Source organism: Osmerus eperlanus, chromosome 12, assembly GCF_963692335.1.
Source record: "Osmerus eperlanus chromosome 12, fOsmEpe2.1, whole genome shotgun sequence".
In the NCBI taxonomy this organism is placed as follows: Eukaryota; Metazoa; Chordata; class Actinopteri; order Osmeriformes; family Osmeridae; genus Osmerus; species Osmerus eperlanus.
This window is the reverse complement of record NC_085029.1, coordinates 8195675-8207266: the sequence shown is the minus strand read 5'-3', so window position 1 is coordinate 8207266 and position 11592 is coordinate 8195675. Positions and strand designations below refer to the sequence as shown.

Below are 11592 nucleotides of genomic sequence, written 5' to 3'. Positions count from 1 at the left end.
ACACTACACACAGACGCATACACACACCACTCACCCAAAGATGCACACACACACCTCCACCTCTGCTGATAAGGAGCAGGAAGTCTCAATTTGAGGCTGCAACTTCCTGTGTGCCAGGGGACACGCAGCCAATCAAATACTCTTCTGACAGGGGAAATACAGCAGCCAATCACAGCCCCTGCTGTCAAGGGACATGCAGCCAATCACAGCCTCTGCTGCCAAGGGACACGCAGCCAGTCAGAGCGTCTGCTGGCGTCATGAAGCTTCTCATTGGGAGGCATCAGACTGGAATAATGAACCTTGACTAAATGACACTGAACACAGAAACACTGAATATTATTATGATTAGTCTTCTCAGTTACAATTAGAATAAGAGGCATGTGGAGCTACACACAGAGACAGACAATTAGAGAGAGACAGAGACAGAGAGAGAGAGAGAGAGAGAGAGAGAGAGAGACAGAGAGAGAGAGAGAGAGAGAGAGAGAGAGAGACAGAGAGAGAGAGAGAGAGAGAGAGAGAGAGAGAGAGAGAGAGAGAGAGAGAGAGAGAGAGAGAGAGAGAGAGAGAGAGAGAGAGAGAGAGAGAGAGAGATGGGCTGAAATGGAGGGATGGACAGAAGAATGATTGAGAGAAATAGGGAAAGATAGAAAGAGTCACAGAGAGAAAAGAGGGATAGAGAGAAACAGGATAGAGAGAAACAGGGAAAGAGAGAAACAGAGAGGGATAGAGAGAAAGAGAGGGATTGAACAATGGAGAGATAGAGGTGAGGGGGGATGATGAGAGGATGTTTCTGTGTCTTCCCTCACGGCAGCAGCTTGTAAAGGGATCATATCCTCCAGCTTCTCTAAAGCCACTTTATATTACAACACAGGATCCCAAGGGTCACACACACACATGCACACACACACACACACAAACACACACACACACACACACATGCACACACACACATGCATACTTACAAACATATGCTTACACACGCACACACCATACACACACACACACTCCATCTCTCTGTCCTCACACCCATTCTTATGGAAAGTTCCCAGGGACTCATAACATAACGTCTCCAATTACTGCCGCTGAGTCAGAAGTCTTTACAGAGCTGCCAGTGTCGCTTGACCCCTTTCAGCCTTGCTGATAAGACAGTGCTGGAACGCCCATGCAGTACGACCACGCAGCCTTCAGCACGCTAGAGGAGGCCTGGGCCTGAGTGCTGTGGTTGTGAATGGCTCTCGTTGCATTTTCCACAGAGTGTGTTCAGGGAAACGTGGCTCAGAGCAGCAGACGTGTCCTCAGCCTCCCTGGAATGGGTCTGTGTGGTGGGACACTCCTGAGGCAGATAAAGAGGAGGTGGAGATGGAGGAGGAGGGGTGGAGGAGGTGGAGGGGGTGGAGGAGGTGGAGAGGAGATGGGGAGGAGTGGAGGAGGTGGAGAGGGGGTGTAGGAGGTGGAGAGGGGTTGGAGGAAGTGGAGGAGGTGGAGAGGAGATGGGGAGGAGTGGAGGAGGTGGAGAGGGGGTGGAGGAGGTGGAGAGGGGGTGGAGTGGGGGTGAAAGGGTGGAGAGGGGGTGGAGAAGGTGGAGAGGGGGTGGAGGAGGTGGAGAGGGGTGGAGGAGGTGGAGAGGGGGTGGAGTGGGGGTGAAAGGGGTGGAGAGGGGGTGCAGGAGGTGAAGAGGGGGTGCAGTGGGGGTGCAGTGGGGGGTGCAGTGGGGGTGCAGGGGGTGTGAGGGCTGGGGGAGGATGTTGACCCTGTCAGGTCTCCAGCACTGGCTACTTCCACTTCATTTGACATTAAAAGTGGAAAAAGCAATCCATCTCTCTGAGAAAGGGCTTGACAAAGGGGATTGCTCACATCCGTTTCTGCTGAGCTAAATGCCTGTTCCTGGTCCACCCCTCCACCCCCTGGGCCTCTGGGGAACAAAATGTTATTCTGTGACCTGTCCACATTGTTGATTGTCCAGTCAATCGGCTCGACAGGGGGAAAAAATGAAACCTCCTTCTGCCCCTCATGTCCAGCCTGGACATCTCTGAGGGTGAGGACAGGTACAGCTCAGTGAGCATGTGACTGCAGACTCACGAGGTCCCAGGTTCAAATCCCCCCTGCTTGTCGCTTTGGATGAAATAAATAAAGAGGGAAGCTCTCTCTGGCCGTTAGGACACTCCCCCCCTTGGGGCCAGACACGCCGTTTGGAACATGCCGTCTTCCATTAAAAAGATGCAGGGGGCGGAAGCCTTCCACCCCCGTGATTAAACTTTGCTCTGGTGTTGCGCCAGATGAACAGAGCAGGAATTGGAGGTGTGAAAAGCAATATATCTGAGACTGGCCTGGGTATTACCAGGTCTGTGTAGCATCTCCTCCATTACACTACCCAGCCTCAACCCAGCCTGAACCCAGCCTCTATCCAGCCTCTACAGCATCTCCCCATTACACTACCCAGCCTCTACCCAGCCTCTACAGCATCTCCTCCATTACACTACCCAGCCTCAACCCAGCCTCTACCCAGCCTCTACAGCATCTCCTCCATTACACTACCCAGCCTCAACCCAGCCTGAACCCCGCCTCTATCCAGCCTCTACAGCATTTCCCCATTACACTACCCAGCCTCAACCCAGCCTGAACCCAGCCTCTATCCAGCCTCTACAGTATTTCCCCCATTACACTACCCAGCCTCAACCAAGCCTCTATCCAGCCTCTACAGCATCTCCCCCATTACACTACCCAGCCTCTACCCAGCCTCTACAGCATCTCCCCCATTACACTACCCAGCCTCTACCCAGCCTCTACTCAGCCTCTACAGCATCTCCCCCATTACACTACCCAGCCTCTACCCAGCCTCTACCCAGCCTCTACAGCATCTCCTCCATTACACTACCCAGCCTCTACCCAGCCTCTACTCAGCCTCTACAGCATCTCCCCCATTACACTACCCAGCCTCTACCCAGCCTCTACCCAGCCTCTACAGCATCTCCTCTATGACACTATCCAGCCTCTACCCAGCCTCTACAGCATCTCCCCCATTACACTACCCAGCATCTACCCAGCCTCTACAGCATCTCCCCCATTACACTACCCAGTCTCACCCAGCCTCTATCCAGCCTCTACAGCATCTCCCCCATTACACTACCCAGCCTCTACCCAGCCTCTACAGCATCTCCTCTGTGACACTACCCAGCCTCTACCCAGCCTCTACCCAGCCTCTACAGCATCTCGTCTATGACACTACCCAGCCTCTACCAAGCCTCTACAGCATCTCCTCTGTGACATTACCCAGCCTCTACCCAGCCTCTACAGCATCTCCTCTGTGACACTACCCAGCCTCCACCCAGCCTCTACAGCATCTCGTCTATGACACTACCCAGCCTCTACCTTTCATTCATTTCTCTTCATTTCGCACATTTTCACACGAAAACACGTTTTCATTCAAACCTACGTACATGGGGGGATTTGAACCTGTGATCTCTAGATCTGCTCTACCACCAGGCCACACCTACCTCCCCTAACCAGTACCTAACATGGCCGCCACGCTGTGTTCGTGTGTGAGTTTCATAACAACATGTTTGACGTTCCCCTCTCTTCTTCTGTGTCCCACAGCGCAGCCGAACCCCCCTAAAATCCACGAGGGGTGGTGGGCCTACAAGGAGGTTGTCCAAGGCAGCTTTGTTCCAGGTAAGAGTCTCTGGTAACCACGAGGCCGTTCGGCTCCGCCCCGCTGCTTCCCACTGCGCGCTGCAGGAGCAGCCGTGATGTTTTCCACTCTGTGGCGATACCACCTTGCCGTGGGCGATGTATTATTATTTTTTGTGGGTCGCATTTGTGACAATACTTTTGCCCTTTCTGCATAGCTGATGTTGTTTTTGTTGCTGATTGATTGACAGGTGCACAAGGTTCTTTCTGGCTTTCATTTCCCTGTCAGCCTCATGCCTTTATTCCCTGGCTTGTATTTCCCTCTCTCGCTTTCTCTCTCCTGCTCCCGCTCTCTCTCTCTCTTCCTCTTTCTCTCCCCTCTTCTCTCTCCCTCTCTTTCTCTCTCTCTATCCCTCTCTTTCTGTCTCTCTCTCTCCCTCTCTCTCTCTCTCAACCGAGCTCAACCACTTTTGATGAGGCTTCTAGGTGTGTGTGCGTGTGTGTCAAGCGCCATCAGTCAGACGTTATTAACTGAGCAGCGCGTGTGCAAGAAAGGTGGAACAGTGTGTCTGTATGTGCGTGGATTTGCGTGTGTCTGTGTGTGTGTGGGTGTATGTGAGAGCACACCGACGAACCCCCCCTCCAAACTCACGCGCACACAACCCCGCACACAAACCGAAATGAAACGTAAAGTTTCGGGCGAGAGACCAGACATCACTCTTCATACGAGGTGTAATAGACTAGATGAAGCTAACCTGCTTTGTGGGCGCTCAGAACCTGGGGGAGCAGAGAGGCTGATGCTGCAAGCGAGTTGATGCACATTCATTAAAAAAAACAATTTGTGCAGGAATGACACAGAGTAATGCCCGCATGTTTTCACTGACTCTGCACAGCAGTTCAATGCGTTTGACTTTGACATTTTTCAAAATGGCCGCGGTTGTATTTTTAAAATCGGTAATACGTCCTGAAAAGTTGAGGGAACCACACAGTGGTTTCACAACTCCTGCCCAGTAGCCTATTGGTAGAGCGCAGAGTAGGAAGTAAGCAGGACTTGGTAGCTGTGTCTTCATGGCTTCCTCTCGTTCACTACCATACTAACATCATCTCCTCTCCTAGCTTATGTCTCAATAACTGACCTTTCCCAACCCTAAGGGGCCTTTCAAAGTTGTTCCAATTAAGCCTTAACATTTAGCAAAGGTCAGTTAGTAGTATAAGTATCTCCACTCTCCCCTCCTCCCTGCCTCCTTCAACCCCCTTTCCCTCTATCCCTCCACCCTTCTCTCAACTCCTCCCTGCCTCCTTCCACCCCCCTCTCTATCCATCCCTCCAACCCTCCTACCACCGCCCTCTCCCTCCATCGGTCGCTCCCTCCCTCCCCTCATCCCTGCTTCCTCCCACCCCCCTATCCCATCCTCCCTCCCAGTGTACACCAGTAGCTCAACAGAGACCAGGTATGATAGAGATAGAGATGGACAGGGAGAGAAGGAATTGAGAGAGTCAAAGAGAGAGAGAAGTAAAGAGAGAGAGAGAGAGAGAGAGAGAGAGAGAGAGAGAGAGAGAGAGAGAGGGGAGAGGAGAGAGGAGAGAAGGGAGAAAATAGAGGGAATGGAGACAGAGCGAAAGAGAGAGAGGCAGCCATGTTGAAGGCGTATATCTTCTAAATGATTCAGGAGGGTGAGGAGGATGTTGTAGGGGATGCAGGGAAATTACTTCCATCCAGCCAGACATCAGAGCTACGCATGAAAAATCACAATTGGGGAACGTGGGAAATTGATGAAATCATCAATTTGGAATCCATTTGAAATATCCCACTGGCAAGTGGTAGTTCCTGTAACTGAAAAGGCTGATCCACAGTGGGGCTGATTCAGACAGACTGCTTCAGATGGGCTGCTTCAGATAGACTGCTTCAGACAGACTGCTTCAGACAGACTGCTTCAGATAGACTGCTTCAGACAGACTGCTTCAGACAGACTGCTTCAGATAGACTGCTTCAGAAAGACTGCTTCAGACAGACTGCTTCAGACAGACTGCTTCAGACAGACTGCTTCAGACAGGCTGCTTCAGATAGACTGCTTCCGACAGACTGCTTCAGACAGACTGCTTCAGACAGACTGCTTCAGACGGACTGCTTCAGACGGACTGCTTCAGATGGGCTGCTTCAGACAGACTGCTTCAGATAGGCTGCTTCAGATAGGCTGATTCAGATCCACTGAGTACACTTATATCAAATTTCAATATATTAAATTAGAGCTTTATACATTTTCATCACACCTAACTTTTCCAAACTATTGGAACTGTGCTTGAAATTGACTGATGTTACATTTACATTTAGCAGACACTCTTATCCAGAGCGACTTACAGTAAGTACAGGGACATTCCCCCCGAGGCAAGTAGGGTGAAGTCCCTTGCCCAAGGACACAACGTCATTTGGCACGGCCGGGAATCGAACTAGCAACCTTCAGATTACTAGCCCGCTTCCCTAACCGCTCAGCCACCTGACTCCCTTTGTTTGTGTTGTTTATTCACTTATTGAGAACTTGAAGTACTTATACTTTGTAAGTATACTAATGTTTATTTTCACTTGGAACAAAAGCCTGAACTGAACTTAACTGAACTACCACCACAAATAAACTCTTTATTTATGTCACCTAGATCTTATTGTGGCGCTGCGACACTGAAATGACTCATCATTTATTTACAAATAATTGTCGGTTCATAACCGACACAATCACAACTGTCACAACAGTTCACAAAAAGCCTCTCGTCACCCAGCCTTCATAATCCTCCTTTGTTCCCCAACCATCATGGCTCCTCGGCCAATGTTTTCCTCCTAGAACGCTGACAGGAAATTGATTAACAAATTGTTTTTTTTTTCTCCCCACCAGCGCCTGTTGATACAGGGGTATAATACCAGGCCAATTAGCAGCTCCAGGTTTGCCGGCTGCCCTCCCAGTGTCCAAAACTCAACGTCGCGAGACCTCTCCTCAGGCTTAGCAGCTAATACTGCAGCTAAGCCCTCTCCAATCAATTGAGGATGCTAATTGGCTGTTGGTTGGCTTGCCGCACGGCGGCGGGGCGTGGCGCAAGGCAGACAGGAAGTTCCCTGTGGATGGGGTGGCGGTTCCTGATCGAAACCCAATTAAAGGAGGGGGGGGGGGGGGGCAGGGGGAGGAAGGGGGAGGGGCCATGCCTGATTTGTGCCCAGTACTTTATTGGAGGAAAATGGATCTCCAATAGTACTTTGCCAGCTTGTTTCTGGTTTACTGTTCCTCAAGACTGGTCCTTCTGTGTGTGTGTGTGTGTGTATGTGTGTGTATGCGGTTGTGTAGGTTGGTAACTGGGGAAGGGGGTGGGTATTACTGATGCACTCATTAAAGATGCGCTCAATATAGAAATGTGTGGATTGTTATTGTTATCTAGCTGTCTCCGAGTCAGTTCAAGAGACCAAGCTGGTCGCTGTGACGACAGAGAGGTGCTGACATCACATCACACTGAAGCAGTTACGGGTGGAAGATGTCAACCTTCTGTTTGCACACACACACACACACACACACACACACACACACATACCTGCTCAGGAGGTTTTTATTGTTATCTAATCAGATCCTTTAAAAAGTATGGGACGAGAGAGAGAGACGGGAAGAGAGACAAGAGAGAGAAATAGAGAGAAAGAGAAGTACAGAGGTAATGTGTCATCATACCCAGTATGTATCTCTCAGACTTTTTTCCGTTCGTGTGTGCATGTGTGTGTGTTTGTGTGTATATCTGTCTGTGTGTGTCCTGGATCACATTGACTGGCTAGTAGTCAGAAGGCTGACATGTTTCTCCTGAGCAGGTATGTGTGTGCGTGTGTGTGTGTGTGTGTGTGCAAACAGAAGGTTGACATCTTCCACCCGTAACTGCTTCAGTGTGATGTGATGTCAGCACCTCTCTGTCGTCACAGCGACCAGCTTGGTCTCTTGAACTGACTCGGAGACAGCTAGAACATGCACATGAAACACACACATGCACACTGCTACACACACTCTCTCACACACACACAAACTATCTGTCTCTCACCCACACAAATACCCAAGCATTCTGACACACACTCTCACACGCACACATACACGTACTGTCCCACACACTCCCACAGACACACACACACACACACACACAGACACACACACTTGTACAGAGTGCAGTGATCTCAATGACAGCCGTGAGTATTAAGAGGTTGTGTGATGGATGTGGTTTAGAAAGGATGGCCCTCCGAACCTCTCCTATTTACCCTCTACTGACTGACAGCAGGGAGAGGAGAGGAGGGGAGAGGAGAAGAGAGGAGAATAGAGGATGAGAAGGACAGAGGAGGAGAGGAGGGGGAGAGGAGGAGAGGGGGAGGAGGAGAGATGAGATGAGGAGAGGAGAGGAGGAGGAAGAGAAGGGGAGGAGGACAGAGGAGGAGAGTGGGATGAGGAGAGGGGAAACGAGGAGAGCAGAGGAGGAGAGCAGAGGAGGAGAGCAGAGGGCACCAGCTGTAAATATGACACGTCGTTCACAGTCACCCTCCAAAGATGAGCACAAACAGTTTTATCACCTCACCAAATCCCTCCATTCCACGGATGGTGTGAATCCCTGGTCACCTGTCAATCACCCAATACCAGCCAGAGAAGAGGCACACAGATTAGAGAGAGGGGGGGGAGAGTAAGAGGGTTGAAAGAGGGGGGAGGGGAGAGAGAGAGAAACAAAGGGGGTGGAGATAAAGAGAGGAGGATGGAGAGAGAGACGGGGGTGACAGAGAGAGTGTGTAATGGGGATAGGTAAAGAGAACAAGAGACAGGGACAGAAAGACCGAGAGAGAGAGGGTGGGCTACGGAGATAGGGGGATAGGTAAAGAGAACGAGAGAGACAGGGCAAGAGAAACAGACAGAGAGAGAGAGAACTTGGAGCAGATCTGCCGCTGCTTAATACAGAATGTAGATCATTGAACATGTGCTCCATCAAGACTGTCAGAATGTCTCCCCTCCTCCATCACTATCTTCACCTAGCTGTGATTCATCCTCACCTCTCTCCCCCTCTCCTCTCTCTCTCTCTCTCTCTCTCTCTCTCTCTCTCTCTCTCTCTCTCTCTCTCTCTCTCTATCTCTGTCTCTCTCTCTCTATCTCTGTCACTATCTCTCTCTGCCTTTCCCTCTCTCTCCATCTCTCTCCCTCTCCCTCCTCTTTGCCTTTACCTCTCCCTTTGTCTGTATCCCTCACTCACTCTTTCTCTCTCTCTTTCCCTCAGTCTCTCTCTCCCTCACCCTCTATCTCTCTCTCGCTGACTCTCAATTTCAGTTCAATTTCCCAAGTTCATTGTTGCTTTATTGGCACGACAAAAATCTTTGATTTGCCCCAGAATTAAATAAATAAAAATGACACCAAAATAAATTCCCTCATTCTTCTCCCTCTCCGTCTCGCTCCCTCTTCATCTCTCTCATTCTTTCTCTCTCTCCCTTCGTGTGATGGATTTGCTTGGCGGCGGTCGCCGTGTGGAGGCCTGAGACAGTAAGCACCACCCTGACTCAGATTCATATCTACACTTATTATTATTCAATATGGAGCCCAACTCCATTTGACCAACAAATCATAGCACAAGGTTCTTACATTAAATAAGAAACTCTGCCACAGCTGAGAATCATCACCTGCTTTTTTTGTTACGAATCGTTGTGCATATATATATCTCTTATACCATGGTTTGGGTGAATACTCGATTGTGATTGGCTGCCGCTGCAGGGGTGTCCATTATCAGGTGATATATGGACACCTACTAAGTACTTCCAGCAAAACTTTCTGTTCACCATTCTAAATTATTGCGCTGGCTACATAGTATGAGCCTGTATTTACGTAATAAGAAACCATAGCAACAGGGATGCAGTCAAAGCCTCCTACAATTTATTGAAACACTTTAACAAGCTAAAATATGTTTTCAACGAGTGACTTCAACATTTCTTTTAACTTATTTGGAGAATATACAAATTAATAAACACTCTTAATTTACTCTGTCACAACCGCTCATCTCACATCCCATTCGCTATTCACCTCACTAGTCAATCTACCTTCAGCCAGGCTGCTATTCACCTCAATAGTCAATCTACCTTCAGCCAGGCTGCTATTCACCTCACTAGTCAATCTACCTTCAGCCAGGCTGCTATTCACCTCACTAGTCAATCTACCTTCAGCCAGGCTGCAGCCGCCGCCCGACACGACACAGTCCTGGCTACACATCGCCAATTATTTTGTTTGTGAAAATCTTGACTTGGGGACAATGACATAGTAGCTGGATAGATGGCTAGTCTTGATGTTAAACATAGTGTCAAATTATATTTACTGTTTGGAGATTATGTCAATTTTGACGCAATCATCTCACATCCATTTGCTATTCAACTCACTACAGGCTGCGGCCGGCGACAGTAGCCAAGACTATGGCCGATAGGCTACTTTGTTCGTGAAAATCTTGATATTGATTTTGGGACAGTGACATGGCTGGTTAGCTAGCTAGTCTTCTTGTCAAACATACTGTAAAATTATATTTACTGTTTGTCAACCGTACACAATGTTATTGTGTTTGAATCTTGCTATCTTAACGTTAGCTTTCGTGCTAATAGCTCAGCCAAAGGATAGCCGGTGTTGGTTCTATGAGCTGAGCGTACTACAAATATCCGAGTTGGCTAATGTTGAAAAACGTTAGATTTCTAATGCAAAACGCATGAAAACATGAATTAATGTTTGTAAAAAAAAATCATTGGCAAGTGACCATGGTATAAGCGGGATAATTCCCGACGAGGTGTACATTTTCACCTGATAATGGACTCCGCGGAAGCAACTGTCCTCCTCTGCGCGTCGGACTGTTCACGCCTCCGCATCGTCCATTATCAGGTGATAATGTACACCTTGTCGGGCATTATCCCTTACATATATATCGTTCCCTTTATTTCATTACAATCCTTGCTATCGTATTACAGTGGCTGGGTAATTTTTACCTAGTAACAGTACGCATCGTTATGCTGCTATCGGAGATACATTTTATCATTGGCTAGAGAAAAGTCCTGTAACATCTGTGATTGGGTGGAAAACTGCTATATTTGAATCATTCATGACAGAAGCTAGTTTTCACAACATAAACTGTCACCTATGAATGAGTATAATATACAATGTAATATTACACAAACAAGGGAAGTAGTTAGTTGAATAAATGACAATGATTAATGTGTTATGTAACCAGCGGTGGCAGGAGGAAGAGGATTAAACAAACAAACACTCACTGTCTGTGCTTGTCACATCCTCCTCACTGTTTCCTCTGCTGTTGTTGCCTCTGCTTGTTTACCAGTGGCTTTGGTCAATTCACTGTGAAACCAGGATTTGAGATTAGGGTTTAAATGTGAAGCCAAAACAGCTTTTCTATTTAAATACGTCTCATATCCCTAACTTCAGTTATGCAACCGTGATTGAAGTTTAAATTCTGAACAGGCTGATTTGATTGGATGGACTGGGATTGTGTGTTCAACAGACAACAGGATACTGGGAGGGAGACTCCGAGGGGAGCTTTGCCTCTCCACAAAATTGCCAGGATGGGAGTTTTCACATGCTCCCTAAGGAAGTGTATACAGTACAGCTGAAGGGAGTTTTCACACGCTTCCTGAGGAAATGTTTACAGTACAGCTGAAGGGAGTTTTCACACATTACTAAGGAAATGTATACAGTACAGCTGAAGGGAGTTTTCACACGTTCCCTGAGGAAATGTTTACAGTACAGCTGAAGGGATTTTTCACACGCTCCCTGAGGAAATATATATAATAAAGCGGAAGAGGCATGTTGGTTTACTGACTCCTGGATATTGTGCTATTGTTTTACCTTTACTCCCCCCTTCACCTTGTTCCCCTCCTAGTCCCTCCTCCCCCCTTGTCCTCCTCTCCCTGGCAATATTTTGTTTAGCTAAGTAGAACAA

At 48.5% G+C, this 11592-nt stretch overlaps 1 protein-coding gene across 1 annotated transcript in view; it reads left to right on the top strand.

Annotated features, from left to right (window-relative positions):
• ca10a (carbonic anhydrase Xa) overlaps positions 1-11592 on the top strand; it is an 84960-nt gene that overhangs the window by 6559 nt on the left and 66809 nt on the right. The window contains 1 exon segment of the mRNA XM_062474875.1: positions 3595-3669. Coding sequence (XP_062330859.1) covers positions 3595-3669 — 75 coding nt within the window.